The sequence below is a fragment of the Drosophila bipectinata genome, chromosome 3R (genome assembly GCF_030179905.1).
Source record: "Drosophila bipectinata strain 14024-0381.07 chromosome 3R, DbipHiC1v2, whole genome shotgun sequence".
In the NCBI taxonomy this organism is placed as follows: Eukaryota; Metazoa; Arthropoda; class Insecta; order Diptera; family Drosophilidae; genus Drosophila; species Drosophila bipectinata.
In genome coordinates, this window is record NC_091739.1 from 27,082,720 (window position 1) to 27,107,985 (window position 25,266).

Sequence of the window (25,266 nt, forward strand, 5' to 3'; positions counted from 1 at the left end):
CAGCACTGGTGGACAGAAATATCATCTGTTTAATCGGTTAACCGCTTTGCTTAATTTAAAATAAAACTTCATTACAGGCCTTATTATTACAACTGCATAAGATAAAAACTGGTTTTCAAAAGGAATGTTTAGAAATTCTTTTTTGAAAGTAATATCGCAAAAACATTGTTTGAAGTTATGATATTTCCTAAATTTTGCATGTCCCTTCAAAAATTTTCCATATTATATTGTTTTTACAATGTTTCTTACGCTGCATTTTTACATTTTTAAAACTGCTACCTAATCTACACTTTTAATTAGACAAAATTAAGAAAAACATGTAGTATTTATATTTTATGAATCAGTGTTGGTAAACTTTGTTTGACCACACTCTACCCGATACTTGGTTAGTCGCAAATTTAAATGCTGATTAAAAAATTTAAATAATGAAAGTCATTTAACACCTAATTCGTTCTTTTTAAAATACCTTTAAATATTACCCTTAAAATACTCTCATTTTTTGGCAAGAAATAACTGGCAGGGCGGAAAACGCCTAAACAGGAAAAGTGTAGACCAAGAATTTATTGATTTTATAAAATCTTGTAAAAAAAACTATCTTTTATGTTTCAGTCTCAGGAACTAATATCTGATAAACAAGCTTCTTTTCCATATATGTATGTCACCCAAGCCATATGATATACATAAATGTTTGATAGCAAAACACTCCCAACAACCTGTTACACATATGGTAAATAATTTATGAGCAACTGGCATAACATAGAATTTTCAATTGCTTAACTTAAAACTCTGAATATCAAATGGAACTATGAATAACAGTGTATTTCTTGCAATGCTTCTTCTACATCACACGGTCGGCGGTCAGGGCACGGCCATCTTATCAGCTAAGAACCTTAATTCTATGTAAATGGTTTTCAGGAAACTCTCTAAGTGATCAGAACTCGCCGCTCTTGCCATCGCAGGCCACGATTTTCACCTTGTCCACCTTGACAAACTCGTGTACCTCGCGGAACTCCACATCGTTAAGCATCAGAGTCCAGACATTGTCGCAAAAGCGGTAAGTATTCAGTTTGCCTGCCTTGAAAGTAACCCGGGCCTTGACCCTCTGGTTTAGGGCATTGTTAATGCTTTTGTCGAACTGCAGCAGCACCTTGAAAGCCAAGTTGGGCGTGATCTGACCATACTGTGGGGCGGCAATCCATAATTAGCAAAATGTACTTTTCTGTGTTGCATCCGGAACTCACCTGAATCAACTCATCCAGGCTCTCCTGCAGGGTGTTGCCCAGAGTGGTGTTGCGGTACAGCTGGTAAGACATCTCAAGTTGTGCTTGTGGTGTTCAATGCGTGGATTTTATAACTTCTTAAAAAATTTGCAGCTGCGTTTCTGTTTTTCTGTTTTAGAGTGACCAAAGATAAAAAACTAGCGCCGTCTGTGGCATTTTTAACCACAAATTAAATACTACAAATTTTTCTTACCATTTTTACTAATAATAAAACTAATTTTAGGAGTTGTATTCAAAATATTAAAAATTCAAAATTCAAATTGGGAAGCAAAAACAGTCGAATCGTTATCCATACTGTCTTAAACTTCAAACGAAAGGGCAAGAATTGAAAAGGATCTATTGGGTAAGTACCAAATTCTGTCGCTAGAGGGTACCATGTTAGGCGCTTTAATTTAAAGTTTAAATTTGTGCGCAGTCTCCTAAAAAATAAGAGAAAATATAATGGGTTGTTGCTGTATTTTATTATTAAAATAAACAACAAATAATGGTAAAATTAAATTTTCTTCTTATAATAATGTTTCAACTCCTCGCGATTGTGGTGACTGTGTGATGAAGAACTTTTGGATTTCTCGATTCGTGCACTCGTGGGCGGTAGTTCAGGAATATTCAGAGGCGGTTGGAAATTTGGTGCACTCGTTGGCGGCATCTTTGGAATATTCAGAGGCGGTTGGAAATTTGGTGCACTCGTTGGCGGCAGCTTTGGAATATTCAGAGGCGGTTGGAAATTTGGTACACTCGATGGCGGTAGGTTAGGAATATTCAGAGGCGGTTGGAAATTTGGTGCACTCGTTGGCGGTAGATTAGGAATATTCAGAGGCGGTTGGAAATTTGGTGCACTCGTTGGCGGCATCTTAGGAATATTCAGAGGCGGTTGAAAATTTGGTACACTCGATGGCGGTAGGTTAGGAATATTCAGAGGCGGTTGGAAATTTCGTCCACTCGTGGGCGGCAGTTCAGGAATGTTCAGAGGCGACTGGAAATTTCGTCCACTCGTGGGCGGCGGTTCAGGAATATTCAGAGGCGGCTGGAAATCTTGTGGACTCGTTGTCGGTAGCTTAGGAATATTCAGAGGCGGCTGGAAATCTTGTGGACCCGTTTCCGGTAGCTTAGGTATATCCATAGGAGACTGGATACTTCGTACTGTCGTTTCCGGTAGTTTAGGGATATCCAGATGCGGCTGGACATTCGGACTCTGTGCTATTGGCGTCTTTATAGGCTCGGGTATTTTTTCAAGTTTTTCTTCTGCTTTTTTTATCTCTTTGACTTCCACTACGGATCGGGAATGCTCCTTGGCCTTGGCTATTAGTTCCCTGATCTTGGGGAGCCTTCGTTCGAAGATCTCATTGGATTTTTTCACAGATACCTTTACCAAATTATCGTCAGGGAACCAGCAAAGTGCACTCTGGAACATTTTTCGTACGGAGTGCACGAAAGTATTTATATTTTCAAACTTATCGGAAGTCAGACGCTCTTCCAGTACTCTCCAGTCTATCAGCTCCTCCTGATCAGGGTCTGGGACCGGCAACGGGCTGTAGCGAGCCCATAAGTCGGCGCGGTTGAAGGCCCAGGTGAATTGGCGACGTTTCCTTTTACGCATTGCCTTCACCAGGTGAATAGCGTGGCTCTTTTCGATCAGCCTGTCCAGCTCCTTGTAACAAATAATGGGCGGAGGCGGAGGCGGTGGCGGCGGTGGAGTAGGTGACTTTATTGGTTCCTCCGGTTTCTCAGGTTCTGTAGAGCAAACTGTAGTCGGAGAAGGTGGTAACGGTGGAGGGGGTGGCATATGAATTGGGCCACGAATCAGTGAGGGCGGTAGTCCAGATAGGGGGTTCAAAATCGGCGGAGTTTTAGGAAGACTCTTCCTAATATCTTGACGTTCCTTTACCATCGCCATCGGGGTCGTCATGTTGCTGAATTGCATGAATGTGTTGAGAGGATTAATCAAGGTGTCGGGCATAAAAGATGGCATCACGTTCGGCATCATGCCGGGAAGCGAGGGCATTGCATGAGGTATTAACGAAGGTCCAACTTGGAGGGGCTGCGCAAAGGGAAAGGGTGGAACCATCGGTTGAAAGATGGAAGGCGCAGACACAGGCTTCGACTTCAGATCCTGAAACGGATCCAACACAGGCTCGGACTTCGGAGCCTGATACGGTTCCAAATCAGGCTTTGACTTTGGAGCCTGAAACGGATCCAACACCGGCTTGGACTGCGGAGCCTGATACGGTTCAAAATCAGGCTTTGACTTTGGAGCCTGAAACGGATCCAACACCGGCTTGGACTTCGGAGCCTGACACTGACCCAACACAGGCTTAGACTTCCGAGCCTGAAACGGCTCCTCCACCGCCTTTCGCTTTCGTTTGTCCACCTTCGGCTGCAGCTCCCACTCTTTGGACAGATCTATGGTCGCCAAGCGGTTATAGAAAGCGGCTTTGAGTTCTTTCCCCGCTTGGTTGACCGGTGTGCCCTCCATGTTGTAAAAGAAGCAGTTGTCAAAAACCAAATTGAAGTCCTGCAATGCCTCTTCAGCTTCCCAGTAGTAGTTATTTTTTAATCGCTTCTTAATCGTACCCAGATCCATAGGTCGTTTGATGACTTGATGGTAATCGGGCACTCGTAAGCTGATCGCATCTACGGGATTACGAAAATGATACGACCAACGGCTCCGCCAGATATAATTCAAGACGGATTTAAGGTCCTCGAGAAGATTGGTCCGCCGGCCTGGTCGGTTAGGGGGTGGTATCACAGGCGGCTGAACAATCCCATTTACGGGATGGATATACGGCTCGTTCCGAGGGGGAGGCCTATTGTTTTCTTTCCAGGGCCCTTCCATTATAGACTTCTAAAGAAGTATACAAATTAATTAAATAATAAAAAAAAAATCACAAAATTCAAAATCACATTTTAGATTTTATTTCAAAATTTAAAATTCACTTATTTTTTCGTGTTCTCGGCTCGAGATCTCGGAGAAGACTGAAGCAATGTTGTACGTTCAACATTTTTACACCTTTTTGACGTTAAAGTCAAGGGGCTCTTAAAATCTCTTTAAATTTTGGATTCGTTATCTATAGAAACTTGTAAACAATATTTGATGTTATAATGGGAAATTAAACTTTTTTATAAATTATTTAGTGAAAACATTACCATATAATCTGCCATTTATTTTCATTAAAAAATCCAGTAAAAATTGATTTTATTTTTAACCGTCTATAGTGGTTCCTTTGACGAATTATTTTTCCAAAGAAATTTGAGGAAAGCTTGGCGTTTTCCAAGCATTTTTTTTTTAAGGGGTTATATACCTTCTTTGTCGAAGAAAATGAGCAAAGTTCGGATTTTTTTTTAGGTATATAGCAATTATTTAATTAAACGGATGTTTTAATATTTTTATAGTACACTTTATTAACAATGTTTGTGCAAAATTTGGTGGAAAAATATTAAATAGTTTTTAAGGGGTGGCTGTTTCCCTTAGAGGCCTTTTTTTTTTTAGAGCCTTGCGGTGACAGTTCCCCAGGTCAAACAGGTCAACTTAAACCATAAAAGTAAAAATATTTCATTAGTTTAGAGTAATCTCTTGTGCTTGAACGATCGATTTTAAAATTTTTTGTTTTTGTTTGGATATGGCAGCGTTTTATGCTAAAAATGAACGTTTTGGTCTCTAGAACTTTTACTAAAAAATTTATTTCGCCGCAAAAAAAGTTTGCGCGTGAAAAGTCGATCGTTCAAGCACAAGAGAATTTCATTACGAACATTTAAAAAAAAATTTGAAGTAAATCGGTTCAGTAGTTTTCCGCCAATCCATGTCACCGCAAAGTCATTTTTCAAGAAACACCATTTCGAGATATTCGCGTTTAAAGTTTCAAGTTCAGTTCAAGGCCGCAACGAGGCGTGCGATTAGGAGCGCTGTAACTTTTTTTCTACTGCTCCAATCTCTATGAAAATTTGGGAGAATGTTCTCAAGGAGTTGTTCTTCAATATAAACCACTAAAAAAATTTTCTTTTTTTTTAAAATAAAAAAGGTATATAACCCCTTAAGGCAGCACAAATAAACCATCGCAGATGTTTCGAAAAAAAAAAATATTTGAAGGAGCTATGATTAAAAATCGATTAGTGCTAACACTAGCCTCCTATGTTTATTAGGTTTTGTTTTGTGTCTTATGTCAAATAGGTTAAATTTACATATCCCTAGAATGACAAATAATCTAATGATCAACAAATAATCAACGATGAAAAAATAATAAATCTTCCGATACTTGAGATGCTTCCTGGTTTGTATAAACTCAAGATGAAGATGCTTATAATAATTCTATTGAAAAATAATGAGAATAGCCTCTTGTGCCTCATCGAATGAAGTCCCTTGATTTCACCAACAGGTTAATCTACCTTACAAAATGGATTTTTCATAGTTAGTAAGAAGCATAAAGAAGTCTGCTATGATACTCATTCAGCATTCAGTTTTTGCAATGAACCCCAGCTGGTTGATTTTTCTTTTCGGCCTAACAGCTGCATATAAGAAAATGCGCTTTGCCACATCGACAAACCAAATGGCGGAGCTGCTGCAACTCGAAGACGAATTAATTCTGGATATGAGCCAATACGTGGAAGCCCTTCAGCTTAAAATTAATACAATGAGAAGGTAGGTTAACATATCACTCTTATTGAGACATGCCTTAAAAGTCATAATCTTAAGGTTTCAAAAGGAATGGGAACACCGACTGGATCAGGCTGACGATAATCCAACAACTCATGTTGCGAATCCACTCGTAAGTTTTCCTCTTTTACGACGAATGCATATAGACACACCAAAGTGGTTAAAATACGCTGAAGAGGATGTTAGCTATGGTAGTGTATTTCTGACTATAATTACATTAATTTAATAAAAAAAGTGTTTTTGGCAGACAAATTTGTGAATCAGGATCTAAGGCACATTAATCCAATGGAACTTCAAGAAGCTGCTAATGGCTTTTTCCAATTTTTTAACGTTTACAGCCTAAAGGAAAATGAGGTGGCTAATGGTAAAATATATGGCAAGCAGTATAGGTAAGTTCTTTTTATTTAATTTTCATATTTATATTGAAAATAATTTTTTCTTCAGCTCTAGATTAAGTTCAGCGGATTGCTTAGCTTTGGGGAAACACTTGGAGAATCTTAAACTAGGCAATCAGGCTGTCAATTGGTTTAATATCTCCCTTGATCGCTATGAGGATAGATTGGATCCTATTCATAAGATATTAGAATCAAGTCGTTCTCAAATTTGGCAGAGTATGGGAATAACTTTAATAAAAATGCGTAAGTAGTGAAGATTTGATAATAGTTCTATTAAAATTATATTTTTTTGCAGAAAAACTGCCAGAGTCCTATGTAGCCTTTAAAAAGTCCCTAGAACTAGCCTCAAAGCATGATAATACCTGGTCGGCTTATCACTTGTTAAACAACTTGGCCCATATGTTTATTCATTTGGAAACGTGTCGTGGTAGGAATACGACTCCAAACAAATCGAATTTGCGATGCCGCTACTTCACCGAAGGATCCCCATTCCTTCGATTGGCGCCGCTTAAGTTGGAGCAGCTTAATCTAGAGCCTTTTATTGGGATTTTCCATGATGTAATCTCCAAAGATGAGCAGGAGGCTCTGATAAATCATACAAGCAACCGGTTAAAACAACTAAACGCGCATAGAGCGGTTATGGAAGCCAAAGTTGAATTAAATGCTTCGAAACATGTCGGAAGGATACATCAAAGGATTGAGGATATGACTGGACTTGATTTGGAAGAAAGTCCACCCCTAAGCGTCCAAAATTATGGAATAGGTGGTCAGCACACTATTCATCTGGATTGTGAGCAATTTACGGTGTGGATATATATGTTTAAACTTAATAAACATTCTATTTTATAAATTCTTTTTCAAAGGACTCAGGAGAGCCCCAGCCTCAATCTTATAGGTCGGCAAAGGTGCTATTTTATGTAAGTTTTTAAATTTATTTTAACATTTTGAAACATAATTTGTAATTATTTGTACCTCCCCCAGTTGAGTGATGTACAAATGGGTGGTTATGCCTCTTTTCCGGAACTAGGCTTTGGCTTCAAGCCCTCTAGAGGATCCGCCTTGGTCGCCCACCAACTGGATAACGCTGCTAATTGTGATATTCGCAGCCTGCAGGCCTCCTGCCCTGTGCTCCTTGGAAGCCACTGGGGTAAGTACATCATCGATTTTCCCTTCGTTCTTACCAAATAATGTCCAACAACACGCCCAACAGTGGCCAGCAAGTGGATCAGTGGGTCAGGACAATGGCGCAGGAAGCCCTGTCGGATGTAAAGAAAAGCGCGATTTTCCATTCGGTTTTTCTTTTTCCACTTTTGCGATAATTTATTCAATAATTTTGTCGGTATTTATATTATGATAATAAATTTTATGCACTATTTTATAGTATTCATATTTAATTTATATGCAATGTAACATTATTTTTGGGGTTTGGGGTTGGGAGGCCAAAGGTTTGGGGTTTTCATCCAATTGTCCACTTTTGATATCCTGTTTTTCGTGTCGCTTTGGGAGCGGGAAAAGAGGGGCGGGGAGGGGCAGTGGAGGGAGAGTTGCGCGGGTGGGAACAACGCGTTTCCTGATACGTATGCAAATGATATTTTTGAGGCAGCGGAGGTGCCTCCGGCAATATGTATGTGTGTGTTATTTGTGTGTGTGCGCTAGAAGGAGTCGGGAGACAGAACCGGAAACGGAAATGAATAACAAGAACGCAGGCGAGAGAGAGAGATGTCGATGTCGGTATCCGAGGGAATCTGTAGGAATACTTGATTGCCGGCTCTTCTTCTCTCAGTTTTGATATCACGCTCCCCCAGCACATGGCTTTATCCGCATCCACAGCAGCAGCAGAAGCGTTGCAAGCAGGGGATTCCACCTCGTGTGTCTCCTGCAGGCTGAATTTCGCGACTCCTCGAGACCTGTGACAACATAAAGAGAAGACGGAGCATATTAGCTTGATTAGAGCATTGAATTGGATTGAATCACTGCTGGAGTTCAGGATATAACCTTACACTTACTACCCTTAAATCCTTAAAGACTTAAATATCTATTTTCCTCTACGTTAAGTATTTGATTTTATTTCTCATTTATAGACTCACCTCCGATATAGTTCAGATGATCATCGTTGCTGGCAGAGGCGCCCGGATGAAGCTTGATTTCTGCAGCACACAACCGACAAAAGCACACATCCATACCAGAAGGCACACACACGCAGAGACAATGTGGAAGAGAAATACATGCAAAAGCAAAACAAATTAAAAACAGTGAGTGAGCTGGTGAGATGGCGGAGCAGAGATTGCGTATACGCACCGTATAACCGCAATGTGCCCTCGGCACGGCCCAGCGAGTTTGTGCTGACGCAGTGATAGGTGCCCACGTCGGAGGGCGAGAAGGAACGCACCACCAGCAGCATGACGCCCCGATAGCCATCGCGCCGCTCCGTTATCCCGTACTTGGGCCTGCATCAGAGATGGGTCCGTGGAAAGCAATGGAGGAATGGAATGGTTTACAGATGGTTAAAGATATGCCGAAGCGATGGAATGCCATGAAACTCACCCGTCGAGCAGCATTTCGGGACCCGGCGAACCGGACTCCAAGCTGGTCGCCGAGACGCTGGCGAATCCATTCGAGGTTCGCGCTCCCTTCAGCCAGTAGGATACAGGTGACGGGGAGGCCTCCACCTGGCATTCCAGCTGTACATCGGAGCCCAGGGGGGTGCCCAGCAGCTGGCTGGGGGCTCTTACCATCGGAGCAACTGGGGAATTCAATCGATTGCAGGATTAAAGCAAAGGCACGTTAGCAGGTGGAAAAAATTAAATAGTTTAATCATTCTGTTCGGAGGAACGTTAACAGTCTCCTTTCTGATACTGTCATTTATTTTTATTTACTGATTTATTTGCTTAATTGGGTCATATTTTAAATGTACATTTAAGGACTTACACTGAACGCTGAGCGACACTCGTTTGCTGACAGCCGGTGGAACATCGTTGGAGGCTATACACAAATAGGCTCCCATTTGGCGCCTCTCCAGACGCAGTAATCTTAGCGAAGATCCATTATATGACTCTACTATTGGATAAGAAATAACCGTTCAGCAAAATATTAATTCTCTTCTTCTCTTTGAAAACTAACCTTTCATGAGTTCTCGACTTCCGGGTTTCCGAATGAGTATCATTTCACCATCCTCCCGACGCCAAATGACACGCGGCTGGGGATTACCCGTCGCCTTGCATGTGAGTGTGGCATCCTCGCCCTCCTGCACTGCCAGATCGGCAGAGGACTCCTCATTTATAATATCTGGTGGAACTATTTGGGAAATATTACATTAATTTTAGTTTCTAGGGCTTGAGCTTTTGTTCTATACCTTGCACATCGATGCAACCGACTTGCTTTTTCATGGGGCTAGTATTGATTTGGCACATGTAGCATCCACGATCACTTTCTCGCAGTTTGCTTATTTTTAGTTTCCATCTGAGTATGGTTATAATTATTTAGGTGTATTTTAATGATATATTAAATTCATTAGAGCTTACGTATGCATGTCCTGGTGCATGACACTGATTCTAGCATTATGGGTCACCACGCGTCCTTGCAGGGCCAATACTGTTTGATCTGAGGCTCTCAGCCAGCCAACCTTTCAACAATAAGAGTATGATTTAGTATTATGTATACTATTCCGACAAAAAAAATATAAAGAATATATAGTTAAGAGGAAAACTTGGAAAAAGGAAATCGTTTGAGGTATTCCTTCTAGCGATCGGATGAATAATATTTTAAATAAAATAAAAAAAAAATAAAATTTTACTGGAGACCATATCACTACCATATCTCACGCATTCTTTTATCCCCAACTTGACAAAAACATACGCCATTTGAACAACTTGAGAAAATATCTAACAAAATATTTTTTTTTTTAATTTATATAATATTTATTATTTAATATTTATTTTAATGCAGAATCGTTGTGGAGAATCGATGTACAAATCGATTAAGGTATTCCGCTTATGAATCGGAAGAGTAATGGAGAAGTTATAGTCTTCTCAGTGGGCCATATGGGCCTACCCACAAATTTTGGAATTTTGAAGGGGATGCTCCATAAAATTTGACAAAAAATCTGAAAAATATTTTGTTTCCAAATTTTAATGCAGATTGGTGGAGAATCGATGTACAAATCGATTAAGGTATTCCGCTTATGAATCGGATGAGTAATAGAGAAGATATAGTCTTCTCAGACTAGTCTTCTGGGCCATATGGGCCTACCCACGATTTTTGGAATTTTGAAGGGAATGCTCCATAAAATTTGACAAAAAATCTAAAAAATATTTTGTTCCTAGATTTTAATGCAGATTGATGGAGAATCGATGTACAAATCGATTAAGGTATTCTGCTTATGAATCGGATGAGTAATAGAGAAGATATAGTCTTCTCAGTGGGCCATATGGGCCTACCCACGATTTTTGGAATTTTGAAGGGGATTCTCCATAAAATTTGACAAAAAATCTGAAAAATATTTTGTTTCCAAATTTTAATGCAGATTGGTGGAGAATCGATGTACAAATCGATTAAGGTATTCCGCTTATGAATCGGATGAGTAATAGAGAAGATATAGTCTTCTCAGACTAGTCTTCTGGGCCATATGGGCCTACCCACGATTTTTGGAATTTTGAAGGGAATGCTCCATAAAATTTGACAAAAAATCTAAAAAATATTTTGTTCCTAGATTTTAATGCAGATTGATGGAGAATCGATGTACAAATCGATTAAGGTATTCTGCTTATGAATCGGATGAGTAATAGAGAAGATATAGTCTTCTCAGTGGGCCATATGGGCCTACCCACGATTTTTCAAATTTCAAAGGGAATGCTCCATAAAATTTGACAAAAAATCTAAAAAATATTTTGTTCCTAGATTTTAATGCAGATTGGTGGAGAATCGATGTACAAATCGATTAAGGTATTCCGCTTATGAATCGGATGAGTAATAGAGAAGATATAGTCTTCTCAGTGGGCCATATGGGCCTACCCACGATTTTTTGAATTTTGAAGGGAATGCTCCATAAAATTTGACAAAAAATCTAAAAAATATTTTGTTCCTAGATTTTAATGCAGATTGATGGAGAATCGATGTACAAATCGATTAAGGTATTCTGCTTATGAATCGGATGAGTAATAGAGAAGATATAGTCTTCTCAGTGGGCCATATGGGCTTACCCACGATTTTTCAAATTTTAAAGGGGATGCTCCATAAAATTTGACAAAAAATCTGAAAAATATTTTGTTTCCAAATTTTAATGCAGATTGGTGGAGAATCGATGTACAAATCGAGTAAGGTATTCCGCTTATGAATCGGATGAGTAATAGAGAAGATATAGTCTTCTCAGACTAGTCTTCTGGGCCATATGGGCCTACCCACGATTTTTGGAATTTTGAAGGGAATGCTCCATAAAATTTGACAAAAAATCTAAAAAATATTTTGTTCCTAGATTTTAATGCAGATTGGTGGAGAATCGATGTACAAATCGATTAAGGTATTCCGCTTATGAATCGGATGAGTAATAGAGAAGATATAGTCTTCTCAGTGGGCCATATGGGCCTACCCACGATTTTTTGAATTTTGAAGGGGATGCTCCATAAAATTTGACAAAAAATCTAAAAAATAATTTGTTTCCAAATTTTAATGCAGATTGGTAGAGAATCGATGTACAAATCGATTAAGGTATTCCGCTTATGAATCGGATGAGTAATAGAGAAGATATAGTCTTCTCAGTGGGCCATATGGGCCTACCCACGATTTTTCAAATTTCAAAGGGGATGCTCCATGAAATTTGACAAAAAATCTAAAAAATATTTTGTTCCTAGATTTTAATGCAGATTGGTGGAGAATCGATGTACAAATCGATTAAGGTATTCCGCTTATGAATCGGATGAGTAATAGAGAAGATATAGTCTTCTCAGTGGGCCATATGGGCCTACCCACGATTTTTCAAATTTTAAAGGGGATGCTCCATAAAATTTGACAAAAAATCTGAAAAATATTTTGTTTCCAAATTTTAATGCAGATTGGTGGAGAATCGATGTACAAATCGAGTAAGGTATTCCGCTTATGAATCGGATGAGTAATAGAGAAGATATAGTCTTCTCAGACTTGTCTTCTGGGCCATATGGGCCTACCCACGATTTTTGGAATTTTGAAGGGGATGCTCCATAAAATTTGACAAAAAATCTGAAAAATATTTTGTTTCCAAATTTTAATGCAGATTGGTGGAGAATCGATGTACAAATCGATTAAGGTATTCCGCTTATGAATCGGATGAGTAATAGAGAAGATATAGTCTTCTCAGTGGGCCATATGGGCCTACCCACGATTTTTCAAATTTTAAAGGGGATGCTCCATAAAATTTGACAAAAAATCTGAAAAATATTTTGTTTCCAAATTTTAATGCAGATTGGTGGAGAATCGATGTACAAATCGATTAAGGTATTCCGCTTATGAATCGGATGAGTAATAGAGAAGATATAGTCTTCTCAGACTAGTCTTCTGGGCCATATGGGCCTACCCACGATTTTTGGAATTTTGAAGGGGATGCTCCATAAAATTTGACAAAAAATCTAAAAAATAATTTGTTTCTAGATTTAAATGCAGATTGGTGGAGAATCAATGTACAAATCGATTAAGGTATTCCGCTTATGAATCGGATGAGAAATGGAGAATATATAGACTTTCCAGTGGCTCATAAGGGTCTCCCCATGATTTTTCAAATTTCGAAGGGGACGCTCCATAAAATTTGACAAAAGGTAAAGAATAGACTTCAGCTTACTAGAAGTATTGACAAAATATAGTGGGTGATATTGTCATTCCCATGCATTCTTAAAATTTGTTTATACTCTCTTTTGATAAGTTTTAAGTTATAACAAAGATATTGAAATTAAAGCTTTTTAAAGTATTTGGTTACCTTATTCTTGCCCAGGTTTCGGACCGAGCATGCAAGGATGGCCTCGCGCCCTGCAGGATATGTGACGTTGTTGATGAACCCGATAAATTCCGGATCGGGATCCAGCTGGGAATTGCTTTCTGTGGTATGAATATAAATACGATATATTGAGACCTTTAGCTCCTTTTTTGATCATTCCGAAACCACTTACCGTGATGCTGGTTCTGGGCCGTGCCACTGCCGCATTTTGTGGCCATTATCAGGATGACAAACAGCGTCGATTGCAGCAGCTTCTCCATATTGTTGATGTCGTTGTTGCTATCGTTGTTGTTGTTATTGTTATTGTTGCTGTTGTTGCAGCTGTTGTTGGTGCAGCAGTTGTGTTGCTGCTGCTGCTGCTGTTGCGGTTCTTTTATTTGCTGCAGCAGCTGTTTCTGTGGCACTTTTGTTTTCCTATTATTTTATGGGTATTTTAGTTGCTATTTTCAGTTTTGTTTTTTTTGTGTATAGTTTTGTTGTTGCTGTTTTCTTCTTCTTCTATGGGACTCTCGTGGCAATTTCTATTTGCATTTGAATTTGAATGCGAATTTCTATTTCAATTCCGATTCCGATTGCGATTTCTATTTACCGCGTGTTTGTGCCAATTGGGCTTTGATTTTCAGCTGCCTCGGTTCACTGCTCTGTCCCCCTGCCACGCCCATTGACATCTGCAAGTAAACAAGAAATGCGAGAAAAACATCAGAAACACAATCCAAAGCGGCATCATCGGTTTAAATTTATTTCGCGACCAGCGATAAAGCGGAAAAATGCAGACTGGAAAAAAAGCTGGAAATCCGGCACAAAAGGCTGTTCAATTTAAGAGTATACTGTAGAGGGTTGATAGTCAGGAGCGTGGAGGACGTCGCCCATTGCCCATCGCTAACTTGATTATCAAGCGTTGCAACAAATTTGACGTTGCCTGCTTTTAGGGGCATCCAATATGGCTGCCGGGCAAGCTCAATCTCTCCGGGCATAACCCGCCGCCCACCACCCATTCCCGCCATTTTTGGAATCCCTGGCTCAGCCTCGACACAAAGTAAAAGGCAAATGCAATTTTCAACACAAACAAAAATTTATGACTCGACAGCATCCTTGGTCCATCCAACATCCAAGCAGTACCAGTACCAGCGCCAGCAGCAGCATCCTGGCGCTGCAGAACTTGCAATAAAAGAAGGCGGGCGACAAAGCGGTTAAAAAGGCGAAAGGTGCAAAATATGAATGTAAATATTAAAAAAGTTTTGAGGCTCGCAAACTAACGAGGTGTTCGCTCATTTGCCGCTAGCTGGTGGCAAGTAAGAACGCGCCACAAACTCGCTTCTCTTCGCACCCGCGTGGCATGTGTTGGGATGCTCGCCTCAATCCTCCCATATCCTTGAACTGGGGGCCACGACCCGCGCCCACATCGCCATGCGCTGTAATTTAATTCCGGTGTGAAATTGAGCGCTCTCCTAATAGTGAATTTGCACTAAACCAGTTAGCAAGTCGCCGGGCGCGCTGTCTTCTCCGGCCAACTTCTGACGAGGTGTCAATGCGATGCCCCGGGAACTTGGCCCGAGCTCCGCTTTCAAAACTCCGCCGGAGTTGCCAAGGTGCACTGGTGTGGTATGGCGACATTCAAAAGGCGGAAATGTGATTTACTTATTAAATTAGAGTTTCAGAAGGCGGTGGGAGTTGGATTTAAGGCTGGGTAAGGACCTTTGGCACGCCATGCAGTTGAGCTTGCATCGGGGTGATTGTTGCCACGGGGGCTGCAAAATCGTTAAGGACTGGCGAACCAGAGTGGGGAATCAATCTGCTTCCCTGCTAAGTGGATTAACTTATGGCTATTAAATTTAATTGTTTTCTCTCACCTCTTCACATACTTTGAATGGCTTTCTTCTGAGATAACAAAAGCATTCATTGTTATTTTACAAAGGTATTCTCTTTACCAAGAATTAAAGGTAATCTTACGGTGCTTAATATTTGCAATTAATGTGTCATTAACTAATTTTCCTTTATTTACCCTATGAATATTTCCCCAGGCATGCTTTTATCTTACATATCTACGATTTCTACTCATCAGTTATTAAATCCTTTGAAAAATAACTAAAGCAAGCTATTTCTCACGTATCTTTTAACTCCTTGATATCTAAATTATCGATATAACTGTTCTGACTATTTAAATCCAAATAAATGCAAATTTCGCACTTCTTTCAAGTCAATTAAATGAAACCTCTTCCAATTGATTGTCATTTTTAGTAGATTCAGGGAAAAATCCCAGCTATCTTAGCTGTTTGTTTCCGCTGCTGTTGGCGGAAAATTCCCCAGGCCTTAGCCTTCTCCTGGATGTCCTGGCTGTGCAACTGCAACCCATTCCGCTGATTGCCCGCCCGGCAGACAACATTTGCATTAGCACTCAAAAGACGGAATATTTAAGAGCGTCCCACAGTGCGAAAATAAATAAATTTGCTGTGTAAACAGAAGCGAGCGCAAAACGAGCAGTTGCAAAAACTGAACTGAGCAAAGAGAAGAATGAATGGGCTAAAAAATAAAGAAAAAAATTGTTTAAAAAACATGACAAAAAACTGCGCCCATCAAATGAAAAGAAGAAACTGCAAATCAGCGCAGTTGCAGCAAAGGTAAACTTCAGGCCTGGCCAAAAGCGAGTCCTGAGGTGGGGCAGCTGGTGTGTAAGGGAGGGTGCGGAGGAAGTGCAACTCGACAAGTGGCAGCAAGAGGTCGGCGGTGCAAGTGAAAGGAGCAAAAGGCGACAGCAAAGGAAACTAACACAGCGGAAAAGCCTTTTGAAGTTTCTCCGCTAACAACAAACTCTACAAAAACAACAGCGGCAGCAGCGTGAAAAACAAAAAAAAATCTAAAAAACTTCAAAACAACACAAGCGGCAGTTTAGCTTAGAAGTCCGAGGATTTAAATACCCTGCTCTTGAAATTCAATTTAAAGTTTTAATAATCTAATAAATTCTATTTCAACGCTTATATTAATTGACCGTTTTTTTCCAAACAGAAACTAACCAGAAAGTGTAGGCCCAAAGCAAACAACTATTTGTTTGGCTTGAATTGGCCAAATAAACAAAAAATATGAATAATGGTTTTTAAATTAAAATGTCATGACCACATTTGCTAATAATATTGGTCATTTAAATTCAATAAAATAAGTAAAGTAAATAATAAAATATTTCCCCAATATTGGTTTCAGAAAAAAGCAACCTGGAAACATAGAATGGGGTTAAAAAAACCAAACCAAGGCCAAATATGCAGAAATCATATTTTAGTTCACAATTATTGGATATTAAATTTTAATCAAACATATTATTAATTTTTTTTAATAGATTCTTCTGTGGGCTATGTTTCAATAGACCCATCTGTAGGCTGAGGACAAAGTTTTGGCCAAACAGGAAACACCCTTAGACTGGATCCCAAAGCAAGTGCAACAAGAACAACAGCAAACACTTGAGATTGGGCTGGAGAGGCTGGAGAGCGATGACGACGCAATGGAAAGTGGAAAAGCGGGAAAAGCTGGCTAACAGAGGGAGGTACGTATCAAAGTCGAGGGTCGAGGGTCGAGGTCAGTCGTGCAGGCAAATGGCAAAATGTTCGGCAAAGCAATTTGACTTAAAAATGCTTAGCACTTGCATATCCTGGCAGATCCTGGCAATAGCTTCGCTCGTCTTTCAGAGCCAGCTCAGCTAAATAAGGATAACAAAAGGAGACGACAGCGACAGGACAGGACAGCGAGTGCCACTGCGATTCCCGACAAGGACAAATAAAATAAGGAGTGGGCGTAGAGCCTTAAAGGATCACGAGCTGTGAGTGCGCTTAAGCTCATTTATTTAAATTAAAACAAACACTGCAGGCGCAAAGGCAGCACAGGCAGCACAGGACACTCCACTGCACCGGCTGGCAGATGGAAGGGGGCCTGCTTTTGAGGGCAGGGTGAGCTTGGCTAAGCCGCCAAAGCCTCGCCTCAGTGCATACATTGTGCATGTCCTTTTGCCTCGCTTTTTGTCTGCACTTGCCCTCCTGTGTGTGTTTGTGTGTGTGAGTGGGCCTGCGGGGCATATGAGTATTTGTTTGAGAGTGTGCGTCAGAACTTTGGCAACATTTCCGATTGCCAGTACCAGGAGGCAGGAGCAGGAGCTGGAGCAGGCACGTGGCACTAGCAAAATATTTTGTGCCATTTGTCCTTTTAGTCCTTTTTGTCATTTGTCCGGTGGCACAAACAGGGCAAATTGTTTGCAATAATGCGCGTCCCAGCCGGAGTGCGGCATTCTGCATTCTACATTTTGCAGGTGCGACGCCAGGTGCTGCTGCCAGGTGGGAGCTGCAGAGTTCCAGGGCCCACCGCTGTGCCGGCCAAATGAATTTCACTCGCATTTGTAAGTGCCATTGAATAACAATAAAAACAAAAGCCTCTCCCCAAAAAAGCAACACCAGCAATAAGTGGGATTGGCTTTACACGGCTGCCAGTTTAATGTTTTTGCGTGGCCATGTTCCGCGGGGATTGTAATTAACAGGTGAAAAAAGAGTGCCATAAGATGTTCATAATAATGGAACGAATTGTAACTGAATTTTGGAAAAAAATATTATTTATTACCTGGTAAGAAGTAAGGCTTTGAGTTACAACTGAATCATGCAAAAAAAGGTCTTTTAACGGTAAATAAAAAGTAAAGCTGTTTGATAGCATAATTTTTAAAAGAGAAAAAATAATTTAATATAAATTAATATATTTAATATCTTATAACCTCATTTAACCAAATCAATTAAAAAGTCATTAATTAATTATTATACTATTTGTTTAATATGGTTGATATAAAAATCTCTTTAATGTTAGATGGAATTGCATTTGCGTAATTAAGCCTACTTCAAGTTGAAATTAAAGCGGAAATAAAACCGTTTTGATCAAGAGCTAGCTATTGAATTGCAATTATCGTTTTCTGCGGCAAACAAACATCTATTATGCACTTGCAACAAAGCCCGTTGCAATGCCAACAAAGATGACAAAATGCAATAATTTGTGTTGCTGCAAAGTTGAAGCGGAAAATCGCAAAATGAAAATGTTAATTGATTCTCGTTTTTTTTTTTTCGTTCCACCTACTTTTTGCACATAGCACTGGTGTTGTTTCTTTTGCAGCTTTTATTTGTTGTAGTTGGCAGAAAAGTTTTGTCAATGGGATTTTTTATTGCAGTCTGTAAAAGTTTTTATGTGCCACCATTAGTAGCCAATTATTGGTGACTTAAGCAGCGAAGAGGGGCAAGCAGTGATGGGGCATTGCAAATTTATATTCCATGTCAGCGGCTTTCGACTGCAGCTGGGGGCAGCAAAAAAATAAAATAAGAAAAAAAACAAAGAACTCTAGAAAAAGACAAGCCGGAATGGCCGATAATGAGCATCTAATAACTCAATTTGGGCCAAGTCAAGGATAAGAACGCTGGCGCGTTGGCACGAGGCGAGGGGGCGGCGAGTGCGACACTAATTAAAACCGCTGCAAATGGGAAATGGCTGCAGTTGTCGGCGCTTCTCTTAGCTTAATTAAACATTGCCGCTTGACTTTTAATTGATTGTGAACAAACTGAAAAGCTTGCAGCAGACAAATAAACAATTTAACTAAATGCGCCGCAAAGTAGGCAACCAGTCAGGCACCAGTAACAGCGGGTTTTTATGGCCTGTGAGGGCGAGGGATGGGCTCTAAAAAATTGGGTGGTGGGATCAGCAGTGAAAAAAAAAGTTTCAAACTATTAAGATTATATACATATATAAAGGTTAACAAAAATACTTTTGAATAAAAACTAAAAAATATTTTAAGAATTATTTTGAAATATTTAGCCCTAATCCTTTCACTTTTTTTCTCACTGTGAGTCTCTAAGCCAGAAGGACTGTGAACTGGCAAGTGGCAAGTGGCATGGAAATGGAAATGATGCCTGCCGTCGCCGGCTGTTGGCTGCTGGCTGCTGGTTGTTGCCTGTTGGCTGCTGGCTGGCTGGCTGGCTGCTTGGCTGCTGCCAAGAGTGTAAATGTAAACACAGCTCAGCAACAAAAGCCAGCAAGGCGTCAGAGCAGGAACAATGCGTAAGTCGAATGAATGCCTCCCCCATCCCTTAGCCCCATCCATCCCTTACCCCTAAAATCTCGTCCGCTCATGGAGGAGGTCCTGAATGAATGAATGAACAAATGGTGATGGCTTAGGCCGGCTGCTATGACTTGGCCTCGTCGCTCGTCTGCTTTCAGTGAGTGAATGAGTGCTGGGGACAATTGCGATAATTGCCGTTGTCTCACACCTAGCCGAGTGTATCTGGGTGTGGAGTGAGTGGGTTAGACTAGGCACTAGGAGACTAGGAGACTAGCTGTTGTCTGGGAGTTGGGGCAGGACAAAGGAAGTGTGTGGGTGCAGAGTCGTGAAATGATGACAAGAAAAAGCTTTTCCGCCGGCAGTATGCCCCCCACCCATGAACCCCATTTATTCAACAATTTTCTACAATTTTATTGTTTACATTTATGTTCAAACTCACACATGAGTAGCATGTGCGGGTTGGGGTGTGGGGATGCGGGTGTGTGTGTGTTTGAGTTCCTCATCTTTGGCCAAAAGTTTTTCTTGGCCTGGTCTTTCGTTATTTCCAACTCTAAACTCGGGGTTTTGCCAGCTCATGTTCGCTTCTACATTTTTTGTTTTTTGTGTTGCTCCTCGCTTTTTTCGCGCACAATTTGCATGCGAATTTGCCGCTGTCTGTGTCTGCCCCTCGGTCATGCCCCGCCCCTGCTCCTGCTTCTGCCTCTGCCCCAAGCTGCTCCTTCGGCCACCAAAGACTGCGCGTGCCTTTTCCCTTTTCCTGCACGACTGCAGGATGCCCCTTGCCACTTGGCCGCCCCCTTGTGGCCCCCAGCCGACTCATCCTGCCATCTGTTTGCACGTTTTTTTTGCTCCCCGCTCCTTGTTCATTTTTTATGCCCCGTTAACAACTTTTGCTCGGTTTACTTTTCCCGTGTCGGGCGGCGGCAGCAGCGACGTCTTTGAAAGTTTAATTGTTGTTGCATGTCTTTTTGCGTCGCCAGCGACGCTAGCTGGTAGACTCCTGTTCTCCTCCCTCCCACCCCACCCCTTTCTCTGTTTTCTCAGCTCTCATGATCCTGTCTCATGCTCGGGTTCCTCCTGTTCCTGCTCCCTGCAACGCTGCGTTGTGTAAATTGTACGCCGCACGTTTTTACGCCTGCAGCGACTCCAGGATAATGGAGACGCAGGAAGGTCGAGCGGTGAAGGACCAGAGCCAAAAGACGCGCTGACGAGTTGGTGAGTCTGCATTCCGTCCCATATGCATATGCGTCTGTCTTAAGAGGGACACTTAAGGTCACATCAAGAGAGATATTCAAAAAATATACAATTTAATCAAGGGGTAATCCTGTAAAATAGCCTGTAAGGACCTTCAATTTATTGCTAAATCTTTTTAAATTGAAAACCCAAACTTCAGAGTGTATTTCTAGCAAAGATACTATTCTATTGTCTTTAACTGTATAGCCATAGGTGGACGGGCATCCCCCAATGTCCTCCTGCTCGTCGGAAGTGTGAAACTGAAATTGAGCAACTAAAGGACTAAAAGGCTGTTGCCTACTTCCTGTCGCTGCCTCTGCCACTGCCACTGCCGCATCGACGTTCATTGCCAACGTCTGCTACTGTTAAGTGTGTGTGCGTGGGGCAAGTGTGTGGACGGATGTGCGTGCCTTCGACTTTATTTGGTTTACGTAGCGCCTGGCATTTATTTGCCCACAGTGAGACACTCGCAACCGAACTGGGAAAACTTCCAAAGGCCCCCTCCGCCTTTTTTTTCGCACAAGAAAAAAAAAATCACCGAAAAATATCGCGAATATATACGTATATATTTTGGGGAATTGCTTGGGGGAGTTTTTAAAACCCATTTTGCTCAGCGATAACTCCATTGAACTGGGTGAAAGTGCTGTTCCATCTCCTCCCCCCACACCATTTTTTTTTTTTTGGTTTTTTGCATGTGTCCAGAGTTGGTAGCTCGAAGCTTGTAAACGGAAGCGATAAGATAACACACATACACACACACGTACATGCATATGATTTTTACACGCTCGTCCTGGTTCCAAGGGTTTTTCGGTTTTGTTTTCCTTTTCGTGTTTTTTTCGTTCGAGCACTTTTTCCCGGTGGCCCGTGTTTGCTCTGTGTCGTGTGTTATCTGTTATCTAATAGTCGTGATTGCTCAATCATTTGACAAATTTGATTGTAATTGAAAAGCTGAGCTACGAGCTTGACACATCGGATGGGTCACGATTGAATCAAATGCAAATGCGAGCATTCAATTCTGGGCAAATGGCAAGGGTTAAGTGGCTTTTGACTGGGATTTCTTTGACATTTCATTTAATTTTCCTTTCAATTACAATATTTAAATATTTATTCGAGATATCAAATTATTCAAATTGTACATATGTTTGTTAGGGTTTTTCCATCTTGAATCCTTCTGAAAACGGATGTTTAAAGAATCCCAAATGTCACATCCATGGCCATTCCTTAAGCTCTCAGTTTAAATTCTTGAGCCTGAAACTCCTTGGGGATCGTATAATTGGCTCTGCTCCGGAGCCAAGGCTGAACGTCTTTAGAAAAATTTCTAGAATGCCAGAAGGAGGGAAATGCGCCGCATAATCGACGCTGCTAGCCGCATTTGTAGCCATAATTGCTGTTGGCTTAATTTCAACAGGCAACTTCCGTGACGGCAACTTGAATTGCTTCTGCTTCTACTTCGGCTTCTGCTGCTGGTTGTGGTGCAACTCCTCCGCCAACGACAAGGACTACATGGAAATCCATTTGAGTCCACAAGCTTGCCATGTTGCAGCAAATATACATTCACATGCCTTAGCAGAGGCTCGCCGAATGTGTACATGTGTATATACACTTGACGAAATTATTAGACCAAATTTTTGTTTACTTTCATTCAATATTTACTGTTTTTAATATTACTCATACGCACTGTTGTCTTCTGAATATAACTCATACGCAATTTTATCTTGAGGACTATTTATTTTTGTTATTTTTTTTGCGAGTGCACATGTTGCTGCTCATTTGGTTTTGGCTTTCCATCCGTCTGCAACTCCTTTCTTCTACTCGTCACCGTCCCACTCCTTGCAGCCTGCCACTTTCCTTCTCGCTTTGTTATTTTTATTGCAGTGGCTCTCGCTTCGTCCTGGCCGTTTTCCTTTTGCTGTTTGCTTGGCTCCTCAGCTCCTGGTGTGTATCCTGGCATGTGCATGTGTGAGTGCGTCCTGTGTCTTGAAATGGTTTGTCCGGCACCTAGCCCTTCTGGCGTCTGCTCATCAACGCCACATTTGTGTGCCCCAGCCCCAGCTCCATCTCCTGCTCCTGCTCCTGTGCCTGATCCTTCTCCGTTTCATTCTCTTCCAAGTCCGGGCACTCCTTTCACGAGCATGTCCTTCCGTGTGTGTCCGTTTCAACTGCGCATTTGTCTGGTCGCTTGAGCAGCCTTTCAGCTGTGCCTGGCCTCTACCCCCTTCCTACACCCCCAGCACCCTCTTGCATTTTCCATTTTGATCCTTTCCCCCATTCCCCCGACACTGTTTGCATAAATGACTGCGCCTGTGTATTTGGCATGACTCTTGAATTAATTTTGCAACATTTTAAATTGAGCGCAATTAATTGCAAAAATGTTTTATTTTTCCACTTGCACTCGTTTTTCACATTGCATATAAAATGGCGTTTATACATACATACACTCCCTGTTTGTGTGCATGTGTGTGTTTGGGTTTGCTGTGCATTTGGTTGCCATTTTATTATTTTTTTTTTGTTCGCTCGCCTGCAAGTGCGAACACGCGCATTCAAGCATATGCACGTCGCCAGCGCGCTTTCTATACACTCCCATACATACATCCATTTACAAATACATATATACATATCCATTCACTTACATGCATACATATGGCCATCTATATGGTCGGTTTTTGTTGGTAGCCCATCGTTTGGACGTGCAGCCTCTTTTGCCACTCATTTCATAGTTGCCGTTCCTTTCTTTATACCCTGTGAGCTCGTTTGGTTAAAAGGGTATGTTGTGCTCTTAGATGCCTTACTTAATTAATTAGATTTAGACAAGGCCTCTGAATCAGAAAAACAATTACAGTGCGTTATAGACTAATTTATCAATTATCACCAATAATATAATATTATCACCAATATTATAGATAAATTACTGGCCAATATACCCTTAGCCTCAATGTTAAGGCAGGGCAACGTTGCGTATGAGTAATAAACCTTAAAGCCCTTGCAAAGTCATTAAAAGCATTTATTCATTCCTTATTTTTTTTAAGATCTTAAGTACGCAGTGAAACATATTAAAGAGAGCTTCAAGATATACTTTCAACAATTTGTATTTAAAAATAAAAGGTATTTTAAATTCGAAAATGTTAGCTTGTCTATTGTTTGGTTTTTGTTATTTTGCCCACGCTGTCCCACCCAATTTTCTTCGCTCATTCGCTTTTTGTGAGTCTGTTTTGTTTTTTCGTTGGCGTATTTTATGCATTGCTTTTATCGCGTTTTCTAGGCTTCCACACAACCATACATGCCTGCACATTGAGGCCGCCGCCGGCATCGCATAACACGCATCGCCTAAAAGTATGCAGCGTGCATTGAAAGGCTTTTACATGACACTCCACTTCCCCCACACTCTCTCTCTCTCTCATTCAACCCAATCCCCTTACTGTGCAGGAGCCGCGACAGGATGCGCTTCTCCGCTTTCTGTTTCATTTTGGGCATTGTTGTCGCTGCTGTTACTGTTAATTTTTTGGCGCTGCTGTTGCATTTTTGTCAGCTCCGCTTCCATCCGTGTCACTTTACATCTCTTTGCATGCGTGCCACACCGCGTATGGGAGTGCCTGTATGGGTGAGGGGGTACTGTTGTGTGTGAGCGTTGCTATGTCGCTTATTTATATCCAATTGTTCATTTGTCTTTGGTTTATGTTACGCATACGTCATTTTTGCCCATATTTTATGCTCCCCGCACATACATCAGAGTGATTGTGCGAGCGAACAAGATGCCAGGCGGATACGGCGGATTAAGAGAACGAGGGAGAACCTGAATCCTGTGAGTGGTGCACCACAATGTAAAATATTTTTTCGTTATATTTATGTATATTTGCATTGTGCTGGGCCATGTTTTTCTTTTTTTTTTTTATTATTCCACTCCAATTTACAAAACTCAGGATGTTGCCTACGTGGATTTGTCAGCCCGCCACTGAAAGTGATCAATGAGCCGGGGGGAATGTATAATATTCTTCTCAAAAAACATGGCGCAAACAAACAAAAAATGCTAACCATAAATTGTAAATTTACTGATCAGGTAATCGGGCTTGTGAAATCCAGTATCATAGTCGGAGTAGAATAACCAATTTATCATTTTTGATAAAATATCTAGGAGAATATATTTGATTTCAAAGGGAGGGAGTAAACGGAGTTTCTGTAGAAGGATTTTTTATTTTTTACCAGAATATTATTTGGAAGTAGATCAGCTTATTGAATGAAGTGATAATGAAGATAATAAAAACAAAAGCAAAAGGATATCGAATGCTCTATCTTTTATAAAATGAACCAACAATTCAAAGTTTGAAAAATTTTACTTTTCTCAGAATGGTAGACGAAACTTGTCCACCAATCGGACTGAAATCAGTCTGGAGCCTTGCTCGATGATGTCCTGGCAGTGCCAGAAGGATATCCGCTTTAACTTTTGCCGCAATCGAACAGAGAATTCGCTATGTGAATTTGCTTTTATTTGTTTGTGCCTTTGTGTATGATTTATATGTACTTGTGCTTGTATGCTTTCAGGATTTCTCCACTTCTGCCATAAGAAGAAAGCGATTTTTCTTATTTATTTCTTTATTTCTTTTTCTTCAAATTGTATCAGAATTTTTTCATCGTTTTCTTGCCTGCAATTGGTTTTTCCATTGCCCTTTCCTTGTCGCACTCCAACTCCC

At 40.8% G+C, this 25,266-nt stretch overlaps 4 protein-coding genes across 4 annotated transcripts in view; 1 reads left to right on the forward strand and 3 right to left on the reverse strand.

Moving 5' to 3' along the window:
* Nucleotides 1-793: 793 nt before the first annotated feature.
* Nucleotides 794-1,409, reverse strand: TfIIA-S (general transcription factor IIA subunit 2). The gene is made up of 2 exons (XM_017236164.3): nucleotides 1,242-1,409; nucleotides 794-1,180 (listed from the first exon to the last, which is right to left on the reverse strand). Exons 1-2 carry the CDS (start codon nucleotides 1,311-1,313, stop codon nucleotides 932-934), a joined length of 321 nt encoding a protein of 106 aa, XP_017091653.1. The 5' UTR covers nucleotides 1,314-1,409; the 3' UTR covers nucleotides 794-931.
* Nucleotides 1,410-1,751: 342 nt separating this feature from the next.
* On the reverse strand, nucleotides 1,752-4,299 carry tbrd-1 (testis-specifically expressed bromodomain containing protein-1). Its single transcript, XM_043211715.2, has 2 exons — nucleotides 4,182-4,299; nucleotides 1,752-4,122 (listed from the first exon to the last, which is right to left on the reverse strand). Exon 2 carries the CDS (start codon nucleotides 4,111-4,113, stop codon nucleotides 1,774-1,776), a length of 2,340 nt encoding a protein of 779 aa, XP_043067650.1. The 5' UTR covers nucleotides 4,114-4,122; nucleotides 4,182-4,299; the 3' UTR covers nucleotides 1,752-1,773.
* A 1,422-nt stretch (nucleotides 4,300-5,721) lies between these two features.
* Nucleotides 5,722-7,721, forward strand: LOC108122193 (prolyl 4-hydroxylase subunit alpha-2). The gene is made up of 8 exons (XM_017236745.3): nucleotides 5,722-5,913; nucleotides 5,968-6,119; nucleotides 6,176-6,317; nucleotides 6,373-6,566; nucleotides 6,619-7,127; nucleotides 7,187-7,240; nucleotides 7,305-7,470; nucleotides 7,534-7,721. Exons 1-8 carry the CDS (start codon nucleotides 5,741-5,743, stop codon nucleotides 7,590-7,592), a joined length of 1,449 nt encoding a protein of 482 aa, XP_017092234.3. The 5' UTR covers nucleotides 5,722-5,740; the 3' UTR covers nucleotides 7,593-7,721.
* Nucleotides 7,715-25,266, reverse strand: part of DIP-gamma (Dpr-interacting protein gamma) — a 46,733-nt gene continuing 29,181 nt past the window's right edge. Inside the window, exons 2-11 of the mRNA XM_017236747.3 lie at nucleotides 13,454-13,949; nucleotides 13,264-13,382; nucleotides 9,845-9,945; nucleotides 9,676-9,782; nucleotides 9,444-9,617; nucleotides 9,252-9,380; nucleotides 8,868-9,066; nucleotides 8,622-8,770; nucleotides 8,411-8,470; nucleotides 7,715-8,230 (exon numbers count right to left, since the gene is read on the reverse strand). Coding sequence (XP_017092236.2) covers nucleotides 8,115-8,230; nucleotides 8,411-8,470; nucleotides 8,622-8,770; nucleotides 8,868-9,066; nucleotides 9,252-9,380; nucleotides 9,444-9,617; nucleotides 9,676-9,782; nucleotides 9,845-9,945; nucleotides 13,264-13,382; nucleotides 13,454-13,541 — 1,242 coding nt within the window. The 5' untranslated portion in view covers nucleotides 13,542-13,949 and the 3' untranslated portion in view covers nucleotides 7,715-8,114. The remainder of the gene's footprint in view (nucleotides 8,231-8,410; nucleotides 8,471-8,621; nucleotides 8,771-8,867; nucleotides 9,067-9,251; nucleotides 9,381-9,443; nucleotides 9,618-9,675; nucleotides 9,783-9,844; nucleotides 9,946-13,263; nucleotides 13,383-13,453; nucleotides 13,950-25,266) is intronic.

Coding starts and splice junctions, on each gene's coding strand:
- LOC108122193 (XM_017236745.3), top strand. CDS start 5,741: ATGAACCCCAGCTGGTTGATTTTTCTTTTCGGCCTAACAGCTGCATAT. Junction 6,120..6,175: donor TGAAGAGGATGTTAGCTATG/GTAGTGTATTTC, acceptor TGTTTTTGGCAG/ACAAATTTGTGAATCAGGAT. Junction 7,241..7,304: donor CGGCAAAGGTGCTATTTTAT/GTAAGTTTTTAA, acceptor TACCTCCCCCAG/TTGAGTGATGTACAAATGGG.
- tbrd-1 (XM_043211715.2), bottom strand. CDS start 4,113: ATGGAAGGGCCCTGGAAAGAAAACAATAGGCCTCCCCCTCGGAACGAG.
- TfIIA-S (XM_017236164.3), bottom strand. CDS start 1,313: ATGTCTTACCAGCTGTACCGCAACACCACTCTGGGCAACACCCTGCAG. Junction 1,181..1,241: donor GCCTGGATGAGTTGATTCAG/GTGAGTTCCGGA, acceptor GCCGCCCCACAG/TATGGTCAGATCACGCCCAA.